Source organism: Ochotona curzoniae, unplaced genomic scaffold, assembly GCF_017591425.1.
Source record: "Ochotona curzoniae isolate NIBS_2020 unplaced genomic scaffold, NIBS_Ocur_1.0 scaffold_3208, whole genome shotgun sequence".
NCBI classification, from domain to species: domain Eukaryota; kingdom Metazoa; phylum Chordata; class Mammalia; order Lagomorpha; family Ochotonidae; genus Ochotona; species Ochotona curzoniae.
In genome coordinates, this window is record NW_024467106.1 from 56,391,655 (window position 1) to 56,411,921 (window position 20,267).

General features: G+C 44.4%; 1 protein-coding gene across 2 annotated transcripts in view; it reads left to right on the forward strand.

Annotated features, from left to right (window-relative positions):
• Positions 1 to 20,267, forward strand: part of FRMD3 (FERM domain containing 3) — a 263,993-nt gene that overhangs the window by 154,102 nt on the left and 89,624 nt on the right. For both annotated transcript variants that reach the window (XM_040963290.1, XM_040963291.1), the window contains exon 3: positions 10,967 to 11,009. In XM_040963290.1, the coding sequence (XP_040819224.1) occupies positions 10,967 to 11,009 (43 nt within the window). The remainder of the gene's footprint in view (positions 1 to 10,966; positions 11,010 to 20,267) is intronic.

Consider the following 20,267-nt stretch of genomic DNA (forward strand, 5'->3'; position numbering starts at 1 on the left):
GAGCAAGAGTTGAATTTTGGACCCAGATACTTCAGTGTGGCGGATGAGGATCTCAATCGCTAGGCTAATTGCCTGTTGCTGCATTCAGAGTCTCCAAGATATGAATTAGAGATCCATTCTCTACTGGATAGTAAGCTATATGACCTTGATCTCTGTGTGTCTCTGTCCAGATGGAAAAGACAGAGCATGTGAGAATTGGAGATAAGGTTATAAATGCTTAATGGTATATAATGAGAATATTGTGTGTGTTACTTTCACTGTTTATTTATTGTTATTTTATTACAGTTATTACGCACTGACAGGGTGTAAGTTAGGCAGTTGCATGAAGAAACATAGCCACAACTGGCACTTCTAAAACCTAAATAAAGTTCAAAGCAGTTAAAGAATTATTTATCTTTATTATTTATTATTATAATTATTTTTACTATTTATAATTATTATTGATTATTTATTTTTTATTTGAAAGGCAGACTTAACAGATAGAAGGAGAGATATAGATAGAGATCTTCCATCTGCTAGTTCACTCCCCAAACGGCTGCAATGGTGCAATGACTTTGCCATACTCCATTGCCTTCCCAGATCATAAGCAGGGAGCTGGATCAGAAGTAGAGCATCTGGGACTTGAAGAGACACCCACATGGGATGTTAGTATTGCAGTTGGAGGATTAGTCTATTATGCCATTGTGCCAGATCCACAGCAATTTCTTTTAAATGAAGTTGTGGCACCTCTGATCTTCAGAGAGAGGAGACAGGAACAAATCTTGAATAATCAGAAAAATGGACTCAAATGCATGATAACTTGCTGGTATGGGATTTTTCAGCATAGATAAATTGAGCAACAGATATTTCTTTTGACCAGCTCTGTAGTTTTTCTCAATGGCAAGTAAAAGCAATAAATTTTTAAGAAGGCAAATCCCCAAAGGAACCCAGGTAGTTAGAGAAACTGAAGGAGTATTTAGTTTACTGTAGGACTGATGGTTTGCCTACACCTGTTCATAACTCCACTTATGGTAAACAATTGTGGAATATTAAATATTTAGCAGTATTCCATTTGTAATGCCGTATGTCTGGCAGGATGTCTTCTGACTCAAATGCTCTGAAAGTGCTGAGGACTGAGTCAGTTAATGATCATTGTATTTTACTATTTTATTAATACAGGCCAAGACTTTCCACATTTATTGTCTGCAAAGGATAGATTGGATACCTGTCAATAAAAGCCTCCCTCCCACCCCCGTGTTTCCATTCCATTTACATTCTGAGAATGGACATATGATCTTAGTTGCTTAAGATTAGGGAAAAGGTGGGTGATGTTCTCACCATTTTACTGATAGAGCAATTGGGGCCAAAGGTTTGAAGTTGAAGAAGTAACTTCAGGAAGAAAAGGTAGCTTGGTTCAAGCTAAAATTTCTTCTTCTTCTTCTTTTTTTTTTTTTTTTAATCTAACATATTCTTTCCTCCACTTGATCAGATATTTGGGCAACTTCTCTTGGGAAAAGATGAGTTTTTGAAGTAGTTAGTAATTCTACAGCTTCCATTTCTGTGGTTGTGGTTTAAAATGTTCATTGTTTTATGGTTCCCTTTTATTTTTTTTTCAAGATTGGTTTATTTTTATTTGAAAGGCAGAGTTAGAGTTTGAGAGAGAGGGAGATACAGAGGGAGAGATATCCTCCATCTGTTCGTTCCTTTCTCAAATCGCTATAATAGCTGGAGCTGAGCCAATATGAAGCTAGAAGCCAGGAGCTTCTTCTTGATTCTCCTACATGTGAGCAGAAGCCCAAGGACCTGGGCCATCCTTTGCTACTTTCCCAGGCCATAAACAGATTGCTGGAGGGGAAGTAGAGAGATCAGAACATGAACCAGGACCCATGTGGGCTGCTTGCACTGCAGGTGGAAGATTAGCTTTTATGCCACCACACTGGCCCCATGGGTATGGTGTCCCATCTTATTCATCTCATCCCTTTGCCCAAACCCAGCTAGAGTGGTCACCCTAACCCCCAGTTCCTTAGCACTGGAGAAATCCACTCTCCAGCAGCAGGGCCAGGGGAGAAACATCTCCAGTTCATGGTTGTCAGTTTACAGTCTGGAGGGAGGTTGTGCTCCTGGCTTTAGCTTCCCCATTTCTAAGCATCTGTTGAATCTCTTCACATAGTATGGTTGACTTATCTAATGTAAGAGTGGCTCTCACTCAACCCACAGAGTGGAAGTTTGGGTGTACTTTTCAAGTGTCCAGTGATTGATCACTGGATATATAGCCACTTGGCAGGAGGCTGAGCTGGAAAATCATGAATGGAAGGACACAGTGAACGGTGGTCTTCCCTGAGGCTGACACACACACTTACAACCCTGAGGTTTTTAAAAGGAAGAGAGAAGGAGAGGGGTTGGGAAGGGAGAGAAGCCTTGGAAGGGAGGGAAAAGAAACTCCCATTCACTGGCTTACTTTTCAAATTCCTTCAATGCCTGAGATTGGGTCAGACTGAAGCTAGGAGCTAGAAACTGAATCCAGTGTCCTACATGGTTCTAGAAACCTGGTTGCTTGAGCCATCTCTGCTTCCTCCTAGATTGCACACTAATAGGAAGCTGGAGTCAGCTGCAGGAGCTAGGTATCAAACGCAGCCACGCTGACACAGGATGCAGGGTTCCCACTGGCATCTTAACTGCTGGGCCTAATGCCCACCGCCAATGGGAGATTTTAATGTAGACAGAAAGAACTAGTGAGTGAAAAACATTATTAGTGGGGAAAGACTTTGACTATGTTAGAGCATTTTGTTAAAGAGGCACCTTGGGGAAGACCTGGAATTGAACAAAAACAAAAAACTGTACCAAGGATTTGAGGTTTCATTCTGGGGATGGTGCCAGGAAGTCAGATAGCATTATGCCCCACCAGCTGCTCCCATCTCTGAAACACTGCTTCCAGCTTCTCTGGATAATTGCTTCACAGATGCTCATAATGAGAACCTGAAGTGGCCCCAGTGATGTAGGGCAGCTCAGAAGGAACATACTGCTGCCCCAAGTCACTGGTTAGGATTAGGTCTCTATAGGAATCAGGTGGTATTAAGAATAGAAGGCTCCCTGGGTGCTTGTGTATGAAGGCAACAGTAACTTGGGTTTTGGGAGAAGAGCATGAGCACTCAAGTTTCCAGGAGACAGTACTGCCATAGCAGCTTTGAGTGCAGGGGGGCAGTATTGTGGCAATGCAGGTTAAATACAGCATGTGGACATTTCCCTGGGAACCCCTGTTTGAGTCCCGGCTGCTCCGCTTCTGATCTAGCTCCCTGCTAATGTGTCTGTGAAAGCAGCAGAAGATGGCCCAGGTACATGAGTCCCTGCATGAACTGGTATTGTTATTGGGCCACAGAGCAGTAGTCATAATAAATGTGGCTGGGAAAATATCGTCCTTGTTTGAAAAAGATCTCCCCTTCGGGAGATAAGGCTTAGAGCAATTCTTAGAGGGAGAAAAGCTTGCTGAAGCATCCAAGAATTCAAAATGGTTTGAAAGCCAACTTTTTAGTCCAACTGTAATGGATTGTAACTACAGGTTGGGAATCCCTATTTTTTTTAAATGAAATTTGAAATGCTTGAAAAATCTAAGAATTTTGAGCACTGATAAGCTATCACAAATGCAAAATTCCATACCATAAAGCTTGGTTTCATGTACAAAAATTATTAAAACTGTTGCATAAGGTTATCTTCTTCATTGTATAATCCTATCTTTCATACAATCCTGTATAGGATATGTATGAAGCATAGAAGAATTTCATGGTCAGACTTGGATCCCATCCCCAAGATAGCTCATTATATGACTTTCACAAAATAAATCTGAAACACTTCTAATCCCAAGCATTTCAGGCAAGGAAATGCAACTTGTGTAACATATGACTTGAAGATTTCAGCAGACTTCTCTCAAAGTTCAGTTGTAATTGTGTGTTACATGCACAAAGGCTAATGATAAGGAGCTAGTGTTCTAGTTATTGACTGTATGCATTGAGCCTCATCCTAATTTGGGGCTTAAAAGCAACACTGCTAAAGTCAGGGGATTCTGTGGGTCAAGAGTTGGGGTGAAGCTCAGCTGGGTGATTCTTCTTCTCTACATGGCATTGACTAGGGTCATTCTTTGTGGTGCTCAGCTGGAGGCTGGGCCAGTCCAGAGGGTCCAAGACATCTCTACTTGTACACTCGGTGTCTGGGTGAGGATGACTGGCACGTGAGGTTCAGGAACCCCGTCTTCTCCATGTCATTTCAGGGTCTCCCCAGCAAAGTGCTTAGATTTCCCATGTGGCCACTTAGGGATCCAATCGGGAGTAAGCCACTTACCAAATACATTCCTTCTTCTTTTTTTAAATGTTCATGCTTTGTGTAAGAAGAAACAGTTTGAACACCTTGTGTTTGAAATAACAGGCTTTTTATGAGGGACACCATGTTGAGCTGGGCTCCATCTTAGGTGAGGTAGCTCCCCACCTGTGAGACTATAACTTAGCTGAGAAAACTCCATCCTGCTTGACAAGAATGCTTGAACCCCTGGCTAGGTTGTTCAAGCATGATCAGAAGGAAAATGAGTTTGACTTGATACTACAACTCAGGCTCAAAGTTAGTAACCTATTCCTAAGGTAGTTCTGCATTAGCTCAGTCCTGCTGAACTTCTCTCAATTTGTGTTTTTTGCCTTTGTAAACCCTGCTGTTCTGTAGTTTGGGGTAACAGCTCTTTGAGACCTAAATATGACCTCCTCCCCCTGAGCTCTACTGCCAGCAATAAAGGACCTTCAAATCTTAGCTAGTGTATGATTTATTTGAGTACAACAAGTTGCAGGTGTCTGTGAGATGCTGAGGTCCTCAACTGCTTTCCCAGGCCACAAGCAGGGAGCTGGTTGGGAAGTGGAGCTGCTGGGATTAGAACTGACGCCCATATGGGATCCCGGGCGTTCAAGGTGAGGACTTTAGCCGCTAGGCCCCAAGGAATCTGGCACTTTCTAATGCGAACTCTCTGGAGTTCTGAGTTCCCACTGTGCTGATAGATGTCTGTCTGGTAAGGCTGCACCTCCATGGGGTAGTTTGGTGCTTAATTTGGGAATTATCTGCAACCATAGTTATGGAGTTTGCATTAGCCTTTCTCATCCCACAGTGTGCCAAATGTTTCACATTAAAATCTTCCTCATATATTCCACTGCAGAATCACCCAGAATGTACACAGACCACATTCATTAGTGTTATTTCCTGTGTTTTGAAATGTATATAACTCAGCAGTGAAATCCTTATTGCACCCCTCTTTGTTCATAGGGACACATTTGAGAATACAGGAATTGCTGGGCCACTGGCTGGTCTAATGTTTCTAATGTATGATAACTTGAGCTTGGCCCTCATTGATGAACAGAATTTTTATAATCCTTGGAGATGTGGTTGTTGGTAGCTTGTTTTTTGTTAAAGGTCTGTTGTCACTGTCCCGCAGCAATGGACTTGGTGCATGGAGCCTGTAATAACACGCATGGACTCTGACATTAGTGGCATCAGACTTTATACACAGAGGATCATATAGAATAGGGGAGGAGATATTGACCTTATCAAAAAAAACCCATCAACTATTTCTATACTTTTGTTTGGAACACTTTTGTTTTGTATATCCCACCAAGTGTTCTCATTCACATGCTGTCCACTCAGCTGTTCTCATATAAATGATACCCATTTAGTTATACAAAAGGTATCCATTCAGTTGTTCTCACATAAATGACATCATTTAGCTATACAAATGGCACCCACTCAGTTGTTTTCATACACATATTATCCTATCAATTATAATGCTGTGTTCGCTGACCTTCTAGGGTCACAATGTCCTTCTACAGTCTGTGCTGGGGAAGAATAGAGTTGTCCTGGAAAAATAAGTAGGGTGACGAGGTAAAGTGGGTAATAAGACGAGCAGGGCCTGGAATGCAAGAGGAGGGTGTAAAGAGGCTGAAAGGACAAGGACAGGAGAAACTGATGAGAAATTGCAAGGTGTGCTTTAGGAGAACTAGAGTAAGTGATTTATGTAGGGCACAGATGGTAAGTACCTATTGGCATGTCTTAAATGTCCCCTCTGTGTCTGGACAGCCATTGCCAGTCTACCCTGACTCGCACTCATTTTGAGATTTCGCTTTTAAGGGCAACTCTTCTCATGGCCGTGGTGGGAGTACACAAAGCAGAATGGACTTGACTCCTGGAGTAGGAAATAGGAGAGGCAAGCTGAAGTTCAGCAAGGAAGGACTAGGGAATTCGAAGGATGCTAAGTAAGAATTTGGTAAGCTTTGTATTTCAGTTTATTGGCAAAAATGGTGATTCTCCTCTCTGAAACAATAGCAGTAGGTATTGATCTATGGTGCTGGTTTGTTTTTCCCACTGTGTACTGAATTATTTATTGATTTATTTTTAGTAAAATATCACCAGGAGATTTGTTATTTTCCTTCATGAAGCAATAAATTGAAAACTGTGATGAACCTATTAATCTGAACTTACTAAATAACAAAAGCAGCATCAACAAATAAGAAATTGCTGGGTATTTCTTATGAATATGTCTTACATTTAATAAATATAAGAGTTTTAAATTCTCATGACAGCCCTACAGATGGCTACCATAATGATTAGACTTTTATAGTTGTTGAAACTTAGATATAGAGCATTTAAATATGTTGCACAAGGTTAAATAGCCAGTGTGTGATGTAATCCACTGGTTTTCCACTGCTCAAGTATACAATTCCTAATAAGAATATAACAAAGGGTCCCAAAATGAGTTGATATAATTTTTGCCAGAAGCAATGAAATTTCTTTTTCATCTTGTCTATATGAAGTGGTCATGGAGAAGTAGATATGGTTTTATTGTTGCTGTTGTTGTGGTTGGAAGTTCCATAATGCTGAAATAGGTTTAAAACAATTCCCCTTTTAAAAAACTTGAGATACAAACACACACAAAAGAAAGAGAGAGAGAGAAAGAAAGAGAGAGAGAATCTCAGTTTCCCACCTGCTAGTTTATACTCCTAATGCCTGCAGTGACTGAAGGCAAGACTAGTGAATCCTGGGAACCAGAAACCTAGTCTTGTTATCCCATACTGGGGCAGGGACCCAACTCTTTGAGCCATCAACCTACTGCCTTCCCTGGTGAACAATGACAGGAAGCTGGAGTGGGCAGTGGAGCCAAGAATCTAGCCTAGATATTCTGCTATATGGAATGCGGGTGTCTGAACAGGTGTCCTTATGGCTATCCCAAAGCCAACTGCTTCCCATGTTGTTTTTGAAGCCTGTAGAGATCTGATCTCTGATTTCCCCACCCATGTTTTCAGTCCTGAGAAAATAGGGAGCACTCATGGAGGAGATTGGGAAGTTGGGATGCTACACAGCTGAGAGGAGAAGGGGTCCTTCTTTGGAATCCTGCTGCAAACTAGCTTCACCTGTGATTAGTGGCGTGAGCTTAGGGAAGTTGTTCAACATCATGATTCTTACATTGCTCTTTGGTAAACGGAGTGGCGATGAGGACTAAGTCAGTTCATGACAACTGTAAAGTAAGCACTCCACAAACACTAGGTCTTACTACATTCCTTTATGGCCATGCATTTACCTCCAAGAATGAAAGTAATACACAGCCTTGGGGCTCACTGGGCGACATGCATGATGTGGAGTGAGGTGTGGGAGATTCTCTTCTTTCCTCTCCTGTCTTAAGTAGGTGGGATTCACCATGAGGGAAGGCAATGGCAGACTCTCTTAGAACCTTTGTGAATGGCAGATGTAAAATGGACTCTTCCTCCTGCTTCCTGAGTTGCCTCCAGGACATTATGATCAGTGTTATCAGAAACTACTTGGCTCTCAGCACATGACAGCTACCTTCTTAGGAAAGAGCTGGCTATGGGGATGAATGTGCTGTCTATTTCTCCTAAACGCCTCAGTTACGAGATTCTGAGATACACAGGCCTGTGGTTTCTTTATTTTGTGGCAGAGTCAGTATTTCCTTTTGATGACCTCAGGCCTCCAAAAGTAAACATTTAAGCCTTCATGGGAGGGTGGTGGGCCCATGGGTCTGGGGGTGCGGGCTTGTGGATGGCCTGGGGATTGGATTAGGCAAGGATGTGTGGAGTCTTGGGGGCTGACACCCAGGCAGGCAGAGAAAGCTTGGGGATTTCCCCACATCTTTGGTCCCAGGTTAGGTGGTGGTGGTGGGGTTTGGGGAGGAAGAGAGAAGAGACTTAGGATAGCATTCTGGCCTGGTGCGCTGATGGACAAGGCTTGGGGAACTTTGATTGAGCCTGGGTTTTGGGTGTGTGGAGGAATAGGATCCTGGGTCAGCACACGTGCCAGGAGCTTGGGACCCTTGTGGGCAGGCAGAGCTCTGGGCCAGCACATCACTCCACTAGAAGATTGAGTTTAAGAAGGCTGGGCTGGGGAACCAAAGTGCTCCCAGGCACAGGGACTGTGGATTGATTAGGGTAAGGGGTAAGGGAATGTGTGGAAAGGAGGACCGTTGAGGGGATGAGGGGTGTGTTACAGATTAGGAGTGACCTCTGAGGGACTTTCATCGAAAAGGTCACTATATTTGCAAGTAAGTGAGGAGACTAAGACTGAGCAGTTTGAAGGGGGGAACTTGAAGACCTTTAAGGGTCAGACCGATGCACCAACCATGTGGAAGACTTGAGCTGAGCTTGATAGCATGCATCATTGCTGACCACCACTCATTAGCACACACTAAAGCTATGGCTGGAGGGTCTACCTGATAGGACTAGATCATAGTACCTTCCACAGAGAGAGAGAGAGAGTCAGAGCAGGGGATGGGTAATGTCAGGCTTGGCCATGACACTGACTACCACATGAGAGAACCAGGTCTGGGGGCAGATTCTGTGGGAGATATGTGGGTCTACTCCTATGGAACTGCAGTTTCCTCTGGTTTGCTTGAGAGCTGGGGATAGTGACACCCTGAGCTAGGCATGACCGTGGAACCATCTGACACTCATGGGTAGTGGGGTTGGGAAATAGCCAGGCTAGTCCAGGATGCAGTACCCACAGGCACACCCAAATATGGAATGTGGGGTGGACTAGGCTGCAACATCCACCAGTTCATGCAAAGGCCAGAATGGAGGGGGAAGACTACACCGGGTGGGAGCCTAGTGCCTGTTGGTACATGTGAGATCAGGGTTCAGGGGTGAGACTGGTGGGGGGACTTGGCAAACTGCCTTGGTGGCCACATATTCCACTGATGAGCCTGTGATTCAGGCTTGGGTGTTGGTCAAGCTGGGTAACTAGATCCACCCATCTGCAAGTATGTGGGTTGGTCCTGGAGTGGGATGGACTGGGCAGGGCTAGGCCAATCTTAGCCCATTGACTTGTGCAAGAGCCAGGCTAGAGTGCAGGTCATGCTGGGCTAGGCTGTCAGATATACTAGTTTGCATGAGCCATGGATGGAAGCAGGCAGGTCTGGGCTGCAGCACCTGTCAACGAGATTTGGGATTGGGGCAAGCTGTGTCAGGCCAGGCTGCAGCATCCGATGGCAAAGGCCAAGAAGAGAGATGGGCTATGCTGAGCTGGGTCAGAGCAGCCACTGCTGTGTGCAAGAGCTGTGGCTGGGAACAGGCCTGGCTGGGGAGCTGAGGGGATGCTCTGGCTGGGTTATGGTACCCTCTGATGAGTGCAAGAGCTGGAATGGGGGCAGCAATCTGGGCTGGACATGACCGCAGTGTCCCTTATCACCGATGTGGACAGGGTCTGGGGTGTGCCAGACTGGGTTAGACTCCAGCACCCACTGGTGCTTGTGAGATGCAGGTAGGTGTAGGACAGGCTGGGCTAGGTCTTGGCTCCTGCTGAGCTACACTGTGGCCCAGGTGTGGATGGGTTGTAACACCCAACAGTAAGAATTGGAATGAGCGTGGACTGGTTGTACAGGGCAGCTGCTCCTACAAGGACAGGAGGTAGACTAAGTCAACCTGGGCCAATGACATGCTGTGTACATGAGATCTACCACGAGGAGGTACCTGATAGAGGAGCTAGGCAAATTCCTTTGTCAGGACACAGTCCCTACAGGTGAGTGCAAGCACTAAGGTTAGGAGCAGCCCAGATCAGGCCAGGTTATGGTACCCACTGGCATACATCTAGTTCAGGACTGGGGGCAGGCCGGGTTGGGCCAGTTCATAACACCCACTGGCAGATATGAGAACCAGAAAAGACGCAGGATGTGCCACATCGGGCTGTAACACCGTCAGGTGAATGGGGGCTGACTGGGCTGGGCCAGGCTGCAGCACCCACCAACATGAACTGGAACCAGGTGTCGGGGCGGCAGACCAGGCTGGACCAGGCTACAGCACCTGCTGGTGAATGCTGAGTGAGGAGGAGCATGCCAGACTGGACTGCAGCACCCATCAGCACACAAGAGACCTCGGGTGTGGGAGAAAATGTGAGCCTGATAGGGACCCTAGCCAACTATGTAAACATTGTCAAGAATAAAAGTTACATTAAAAAAAAACACTTAAAAAGAAAAGATGATCTATTTCTGCATATCAGAAGAAAATTGCCTTAGTGTGTGATGAACCTCAGACTGGCTTGTTCCAATATTCCTATAGGAGACAAGCTGGAAGGGGAGCTGGGTGCTGCCACTGTGCTGGGTTGGGAGTCTTTGAGGTCTTGGATGTCAAATGCTCCTTAGCCACCTGTGGCGTACCCAGAGTAGCAGTTCAAAGAATCACCTAGGAGTTCCCCTGGAGCTGGCCAGGCATCCACTCCAGCACACATTGACTCCTAGGTCTGTCTCCCCTAGCAACTATATGACTTCAGTAATTTTAATTGCCACTGCCTTGTACCCTTGTTGGTGGTATTATTATTGCAATAGTTGTTGATGTTGGCATTCAGTGTTAGAACACTGAAGAGTATCTATGGGAACTGGGGCTGTACTTTGGAATTTCTTACTAAGTAAGCAGTTTGACTCCTGATCTCTCTCTCTTTTTCTCTCTTTTTTTTTTTTTCTCCCCAGCACTGGCTTGAACCTAACAAGTCCATCTCCAAGCAAATGAAATGTAAGTGTCAATCTATGGCTTTCCATTCTTTCTGAACTGTCTAAAGATAGATTCTATTTCCTGAGAAAGATTCTCTTGCTAGGGGAAGGAGAAACGGAGTTGGAGATAATGGGTGTTTGAGAGCTTCGCTTCTCTGCTTTCTCTCAGACCGTGGTCCCCTGCAATGACTATTCCCATTGCTTCCCATGCTTCTCTCCCTCCCCACCGTCTTTCCTTCATACTTCATGTCTGAACAGGAACACTGGAATTGGGTGGTTTAAATAGACATTGCACATGATCACCGTGTACTGGTTCCTTTTGATTGTGAGGGTCGCTGGCTAAGGGCTGTAGGTGTGAGTGTGCAGTCTTGAGGCAGATGATATAAATGTTGCTGATCACATGACTAGAGGTTGTGTTATTCTCCATGCTCCTAAGAACTAGGTAAAGAAGATTGGGGGGAAGGGTGGGGATTGTTTTCCAGGCTCTGCTGCTCTGAGCTCCTTGTTGTTGCTGGCTTGAGTCATCCACTTGGGGCACTGTGCTGTCTGGTAGTCCTGGGTGACACGATGCTTTGTCCTGGTCACTCCGTCTATAGCCAGCTGCTTTTATTTATGGTTTAGAGGAGACGCATTGAAATGCACCTCAGAAAATCGTTGCCAGCTCCCAAACTCATTTGTACTTTCTGTGACCTTCCCAGGGCTCGAGAATATGTACGATAAATCACTGGGTTTTCTCATCAGAGATCAGATTAGTGCATATTAGGCCTCTAGGAGTCATTGAGGGGATTCTCATTTTTTTCTCCAGTATGAACAAATCATTCTGGGTAGGGCTTTCAGGTGACAGAAGAAGCAATTGAACATGGATTGCAAACTAGCAACCCAGAGATCTGTTCCTTTCTCTTCCATTCCTCCCTCTGCCCCTTTCATTTCTTCCCCTTTTTCTTTTCTGAACATCCACAAGTGCAAATTCGATCTGGCCACGGTAGGGAAGATGTGTTGAAGTGAGAGTAGGTGCAGCAGCAAGTGTGTCAGGTCCAGGGGCCAAGGTGCAGGGGTAGCTGGTGTAAGGCTGCAGTGTGCATCCCAGTAGCAGTAACAAGTCAGAGACCCTGGGAGGCTCCATGCAGGGTGATATGCAGGACAAAGGGAATAAACTGACACACCTAAGACAAAAACAGTTTATGCCTTGCTTTTGTCCCTTAACTACCAAATATTGGCAGTTTTCTTAATATACAAGCATCCTTCAAAAAGTTCCTAGATAGATGCATATTATGAAGAAAAAAACTATGCACAAACTTCAGCATTTTTAATTCTATGTCCTTAAAATTTTTGGAATATCGTCATAATTAAAACTATTTAGACAATTTTCAGTAGTCAGATTTATATGAAATGACTTTCTGATATTGATTCTCAAGTAAAAGATTTTGCTTAGATCATACATGTTCTTGGGATAAATATGTCTCTTTAATAGTTATTTTCACACTTAACAGAAGATAACATTTAAAATTTATGGGAAACATAAGACTTGTGAGGAATTTGCTGCCTAAAAAGCTTTGTCTCTTGCAATCAGGCAAATCTGAACCGTAAGCTGTAAATATGGTTAAGACAAGTGCATTTTAGCTATGAGTGCCTGGAATTGATACCCAGATCTGGCACCTGACTCCTGCGAATGTAGGCTCTGTAGGACAGTGATGATGGCTCATACACTTGGGTTTCTGGATTATATGTGGGAGACCTGGACTGAGTTCCCAGATTCTGCCTTATCCTTAGCTCAGCCTCAGTTGTTCTGGGTGTTTGGAGAGTGAATCAGCAGAGGAGAGCTTGCTCTTTTACTCTATCTTCCAAATAAATAAAAACTCTAAAAAAGAAAAGGGGAAAATGGTTAATGTTCCAGAAAAGTAGCTTAAAGGTTGGCATTTGATTACTGGCCCAGTTTCAGCCTAATGATAAATGGAATCTGAATCTGGAAGCAGAGCAGCAAAAATTTCAATTTCTAAGGCAGACAGGGTGATGCACCGATGCTAGAAATTGGCAAGGTCTTCCTCATTACCCAGGCCCTATGGTGCTGTTTGAGGACACTAGTGAATCAAAGAATCATGTCATTTTGATCACAATCAGAAACCTCTTTTGGCTGTTGCTGCTGATGTCTTCATGTATCAAGAGTTTCTGTGTTCATCTAAACAGCCTCAAAATACTTATTTTACAGTAATTCATAAAATAATGAGTTGAGGCTCATGTATTGTTAACCCAGAAATCCAGTCCAACTCCTGGGACTCATCTAGGAATGTATCAAGATGTGCTGGTGGAGCTATCACAGCCTTCCTCCCTGGTGTGGGCATGCCTTTTACAACAGGATCCTGACAAAGTTCTTGGAACATGGAATTAAGGAGAGAAGTTTATTTTAGTGCACAAAGGCAAAGTCTTCCGGGTCAGAGCTGAGGATGTAGTTTCCTACCTTGAGAATCTTTGAGCACCTGTTGCTGGGGTCGTGTAAGTAGAGACCCTTTGTGTTTTGTGGATATTGTCATTCATATTTTCAAGGAACGTTTTTGAATTATCCTCATCCTCCTATTGCCTTTTAGCAGGCAATGATTGCGTAGTGACTTGAAGGAGCTGGGTCTCATGGAGCACGAAGGACACCTCTTCCTTGACCTTATAAAGATCCTTTTCACTAAGGGTGTTCCCAGAAAGGTGCTACCCAGGGTTGGCTGAAGATCTACTGTCCTGATTAACAAACCCTGCGCAAAGGTGTGTAAGTCAGAATTCTCTCCAGACAGACAGATATTTAGTATGTGAGGAGATGCAGGGGGCTTATGGGGAGGGGAGGGGAGGTTGGCTCAAACAGTAACAGAAGCTGAGAAATCCCGGGACGGGTTGTCTGCAGGTTGGAGGTCCTGGAATGCTGGCAGTGTGGCTCTGTCTGTCCTGTGAGTCCCATGGCAAGGGGAAGTCAAAGATGTGACTCACAGCTGGAGGTTGAGAGCCTGAGGGCCAGGGTTAAATCCTGGAGTCCCAGGCCCAGCGCAATAGCGTAATGGTTAAGGTCTTTGCCTTGAACGCACCGGGAATCCATATGGGCACCAGTTCTAATCCTGGCAGCTCCACTTCCCATCCAGCTCCCTGCTTGTGACCTGGGAAAGCAGTTGAGGATGGCCCAAAGCCTTGGGACCCTGCACACACGTGGGAGACCCAGACAGAAAAGCCTGGCTTCTGGCTTCAGATTGGCTCAGAACCAGCCGTTGCGGTTTCTTGAGGAATAAATCATAGGACGGAAGATCTTTTTCTCTGCCTCTCCTCCTCTCTGTACATCTGCCTTTCCAATAAAATAAATAAATCTTAAAAAAAAAAAAAATCCTGGAGTCCCAAGGCTGGGTCCAGTGGAGCCCTGATGTCCCAGGCAGGAGAGGGGCATGTCTGTCCCAGTTCTCAGAGAGCAGCTCACTTGTGTCAGTCTCTCCTGGCCTCACTCAGTCTCTCTACTGGTGGTACAGTCCAGCTCAGCCCTGCTCTGCCCTGCCCAGTCCAGCCCTGCCCTCTCCAGCCCAGCCCAGCCCTGCCCAGCCCTGCCCTGCCTAGCCTTGCCCTCCCCAGACCAGCCCTGCCCTGCCCAGCCCAGCCCAGCCCTGCCCTCTCCAGCCCAGCCCAGCCCTGCCCTCTCCAGCCCTGCCTAGCCCTGCCCTGCCCTTCCCAGCCTAGCCCTGCCCTGCCCAGCTTTTCCCACTATGGCCATGGACCTGCAGCATCCCTCATACAAACTCCACAGGCTTTGCTTCCCTAAGTCTCTATTTTCTTCCTCCAGTCAACTTGACACCTAAAATTCACCATCACAAAAGGTGTTATTATTTCTTATTGGTCAAAAAATATACATTTATAAACAGTTTATGGTTTTCACAGTTAGAAAAGGTTTTTAATGCAGATTAAAAACCATTTCTTTTCTTTTCCTCCTTACAATCCAAACCCAACTAAATAGATAAGTGCTGTTCACAGTGTTTTGTGTACTCTTTCAGAAAATTTCATGTACATATACATTACTCCAACATAAACATGGCCTGCAGTAACAGAAATATGATCATTCTTTGTGTATTTTTCTTCTCTTTTTACGTATTTGCCTTTACTTCTTTCCTTTAAGAGTGTATTATTCTATTTATTTCAAAGAGTTACAGAGAGAGGGAGAAAGACAGAGAGGGATCTCCCATCTTCTGGCTCACTCCCCAAATGGCTGCAGTGGCTCGGGGTGGGCTAGATGGAATCCAGAAGCCGCAGCTCTACCTAGGCCTCCCAGTTGCATGCAAAGGCCCAGATGGTTGGGCCATTTTCTACGGCTTTCCAAGGTGTATTAGCAGGGAGTGGGATCAGAAGTGGAGCAGCTGGGACTTGAACTGATGGCTCATATGGGGTACTAGCACCACAGATATTCCACTACACCACAACATCAGCCTCTCTTTTTCTTAATCATTAATTTGAGAAATGTTTAGATATTGGTTGTTGATCATGGCCTCATTTTAAAAAGGATTTGCTGATTGTTAATATTATGCATCTATATAACTTACTTATTAATGAAATTCAAGGTTGCTTTTAGTATTTTGCTATCTTTTTTTAACATTTATTTATTTTCATATTGGAAAGTCAGATCTACACAGAGAAGGAGAGACAAAGATCCTTGATCCGCTGGTCCACTACCCAAGTAGATGCAATGGTCAGAGCTGAGCCAATCATTTCCAATCTGAAGTCACGAGTCAGGAGCCTTCTCTGGGTCTCCCATGGAGGTGCAGAGTCCCAAGGCCTTGGGCTGTCCTTGTCTACTTTCCCAGGCCACAAGCAGGGAGCTGGAAGTGAAGCATCTGGGACATCAATTGGTGTCCATATGGGATACTGATGCATGCAAGGCAAGGACTTTAGCCACTAGGTTAAGGCACTGGGCCCAGTATTTTGCTATCTTAAGGCACACTGTGATGAACATTTTAGATTCATTCTTCCATCTTTTGAAAGAACCTGTGTCAAAATTTCTTAGAAAAGGAATCATTGCTTCAAACAGTGTACATATTATATATTTCCTTAGCCATGAGCATGCACTTCAGGAACTCGTAGCAATTTATTTCCACCAGTATTTTCACAAAAATGTTTCTCCCAAATCTTGTTGAAAACAAGCGTAATTAAATGTCCTTAATGGCAACTTCAAGTTTATGAAGACAGATTAGTATGACCGAAAAACTAATGAATGAAAGTTACTGATTATGGTTTAGATTTTTTAAAATTGTGCTTCTGAAAGTCTTATTCTCCTTTCAACTCTGGAGAAATACTGAATTTTAAAAAAATTAATATGTGTTAAAATAGACTTAATTGTGATGCTCAGGTTTGTGGATTTTGACTCACTTATAGGTCTTCATACCCATGCAATAGCCAGGACATAAATTTACACTCTCTGCTCCCTACCCTATAACCTTTCCTGTGCTGGCCCTTCATAATACCATCTGCCCCAGTCACTCAGCCACCTGTTTGTTCTGTGTCAACATAGTTTTGTCATGGAATCAGATGGCGTGTGAACTCTGAGACTGGATTTTTAAACTCAACTGACAGTTCTGAGGTGCATTTGAATTGCTGTGTTTATCAGTGCACAGTTCAGAAAACCAGTGAAGACTGATCTTGGAAAAGATTAAGAGATTGATGAATTTCTGGCCAGACTGCTGAGCAAAAGAGGATACAGTCATCAATATGAGGCATGAGAGGGGATGTCACGACAGACCCCACCGAGCAGTTCTAGCCACGTCCATCTGAAAGCTTGGAAGTTCTGCAAAACCCTTGGATTATCAGGGAGGGCATTTTGCCCAGCAATGAGGGGGTTCCTGGAGGTCCCTGGGTTCCTGGTTTCAGTGAGGCTCAGCCCTGGCTGATGTGGGCATTTGGACAGAGATTTCTCTGTGTCTATCTCTCCCTTTATCTCTCTACATCCAAGTAAAATGAAATAAACACAAAATTTTAAACTTACCAAAAATTGATCTAATATAAAATATATGCTTTGAGGAGTTTCATAACTATTAAAGATTATTATGTTAGAAACCTTGCAGAAGATCAGTCTCTGCTTCCTCACTGTAAACCACAGGTCTGCTGACAGGACCCCTTCTCCTGTTCTGCAAACCTTAAGTGGTAGCTTCTGGAATTTTCTTTGTCTTTACCTTTTCCAGGTATTTCCTGTGTCCTCCTGGTCACAGGATATCAGAAAAAAAAAAAAGGTTGACTCTGGCTCGGTGGTCCTTTGAATTCTTGTCCTCTTCTAATTGCTGGCTGCTATTTGTCAGGGGTCTTGAACAGATGCTACGAGTATTTTGTCCAGCTTTTGTAGCTGTGTTTAGTGGGAGAGACAAGACAGACGGCCATGAATCCATCCAAACTATAACTGGAACCTGAAAGCCAAGCTTCCTCTCCTTTCTCGTCTATTAGATAAAGGTGCAGGGCCTCCATAATGTGATTGTTCTTCTCGAGTCTGGTCTTTCCCATTTCCCTACACCGCTGTGTGCCTGTAGATACCTGTTCAGTCTAAGCTGTGGATCCTCTTTGTTTTCAATAGTTCTCACCTGACTGATGGCCTGCACACAAAATGCTAACAGGCATGGCATATTTTAAATGTTGGCCCACAGAGTCCTTGATTTTCAAGAGGAAATGTTACCATATGACATAATAGTGCCTATTTTCCTTTGTAAGCTGTGGTTTTAGGCCTTGATCTTGTAACTGAGCTGTGTTGTACTCAGGTAGTGTATGCTTCAAGTTGTGTGTTCTACAGTGTCTAAATAGCTGTACACATTGTATTGGCATGACAGCTGTTACACACTGTGACTCGGTGGACTGTGAGTGATTCCCCTGTCATTTCTGAAGGTAAAAATTTAACCCTGTGGTAGGCATTTGGCTTGGAGCATCCTACACTGCAATGTCTGGATTTGATGCCTCAAGATCCTAATGCCCGCTGTTTGCTAGCAGGTTCTGGAGGTAGTAGGGGATGGTCCAAGCACTTGCTTGGTTCCTGTCACCCGCAGGGCGGCCCCCACTGAGTTCCATATTCCCAGCTTCAGCTTGCCCCATAGCTATGAACCACAGTGGGTGTGATCTCTCTCTGCCAAGAAAAAAACATTTTAACAATAAATTTAACTCTACACTTTTGAACTCAGGATATGCAAGTGCAAAATTTGACCTTAGAAAACATAACTCAATTCATAATTTAAACATCATGACTTGAAAGTACATAGTGAAGTTTTTTTTTTAACCATATCAAGAACCTTTCTGGGATTGGTATTGTGACACAGTGGGTTAAGCTGCTTCCTGTGATGCCAACATCCCATGTGAGCTCCAATTCAAGTTCAGGCTACTCCTCTTATGATCCAGTCTCCTGCTAACATGCCTAGAGAGGCAGTTTTGAAAACGATCCAAGAGCTGGAGCACCTCCTACCCACAGGGAGACCCAGATAGAGTTCCAGGCTCCTGGCTTTAGCCTAGTCTAGCTCTGGTGATTGTGGCCAACTCTCCTCTCCTTCCCCCACCGCCCCATAATAACTCTCTTTCTCTACACACACACACACACACACACACACACACACACACACACACACACACACACTTTGTGCAACCTCTGAATGACATCAGGAGGCAGGAACAACTTAGGTCCTGTTGTGGAAGCAAGAATGGTCTTTCTCAGGTGTGGCTTTCAGTCCTCCCCGTGGAGCGACTCCTATGATGGGCCTGTCTATTGGCCTGTCTCCTGCTGAATCTGCTTTTGTGTACTGGCCCACCTGGCTTGCAGTGTGTGTGCTGTCATGGCCTTGGAATGCAAGTCGATCCTCTGAACTCTGCCCTCCTGTGGTCCCCATACCATGTTTTGTGCACTTGCTGGTTCCTTTATTTAATTATTTTTAAACAAAAATCTATTTACTTATTTGAAAGACAGAGTCACAGAGAGAGAAAGAGGGAGAAACAGAGGGGACAGGCAGAGATGGCTCACCCCAGGGAGACTTAGGGAGACTTAGGGAGACTCAGGGAGACTTAGGCAGTGAAGGAACTCTCCCTTTGCTTTGGTGCACCGTGCTGTCCTCTTTTCTGTGTTCTGTTTTTTAAGATTTATTTTATTTTTATTGGAAAGTCAGATATACAGAGAGGAGGAGAGACAGAGAAGAAGATCTTCTGTCTGATGATTCACTCCCCAAGTGAGCACAATGGCCGGTGCTATGCCAATCCGAAGCCAGGATCCAGGAAGTTCTTCCAGGTCTCCCACGTGGGTGCAGGAGCCCAAGGCTTTGGGCCATCTTCGACTGCTTTTCCAGGCCACAATCAGGAAACTGGATGGGAAGTGGAGCTGCCGGGATTAGAACCAGCACCCGTATGGGAACCCGGTGCATTCAAGGTGAGGACTTTAGCCGCTAGGCCACTCCGCCGGGCCCATCTTTTCTGTGTTCTCCAGTGTTCCGCAGAGTGTTTCCCTTAAGGTATGCTGAGACCTTTTTGTTTTGCCCCCACTCTGCTCACCCAGCAGCATAGAGTGCTGATGGTGCTGCATTCATGCCCAGAGAACTTGATGGCATCCGGGACCTGGCGATGTCTTCTGCTGTCCTCTCCAAGCTCCCTAGCACCTGCCTTTCCCACCCACTACCTGCAACAAATGATGGCTTTCTCCTTAGAGGCAAGCTCAATATCCTAAGACAATAGCTGTCTTACATACAAGATGTAACTGTTTCTCAAATGTAAGCGGGGAGAAGTGCTATTGTTTACAGCAACAATGATAAGTAAAAACATAGCGTCTTACAAATGTAATGAGAAACATGCATGATTTGTAAGAATAAAACCATCCGCTCCTTCTGTGCAGCCACTGTATAGTAGATAAGAAGCACTCCATAATGAAGACTTCTCATGTTGCTGGTTAACATTGTTAATAAAGTCAGTCTTCACCAATACAAATATTCAAGGATGTTTAAGCTAACGTTTCAGTGAGATGATGGCATTTAGATGTGATTCTTTTGCAAGAGAAGATGCTAATGAAATAAAGAACATTGATGTGGCTCTTGTGCTGTGAAATAGGAAAGCACAGCAGCAGAGCTATTGGCATTGATGGAGGCTGAGGAATAGAACCTCAGAGTAATGAAGATGGATTCCCAGGAGTAAGAAAATGACTAGTGGGACAGCGAAAACAGTCATTATTTATTAGAATATGGTTTAAGGTACATTTTGCATTCTACATGGAGACAGACATACTTTTTAAAAAGCATGTATTTATTTTACTTAAAAGTCAAAAATGCAGAGA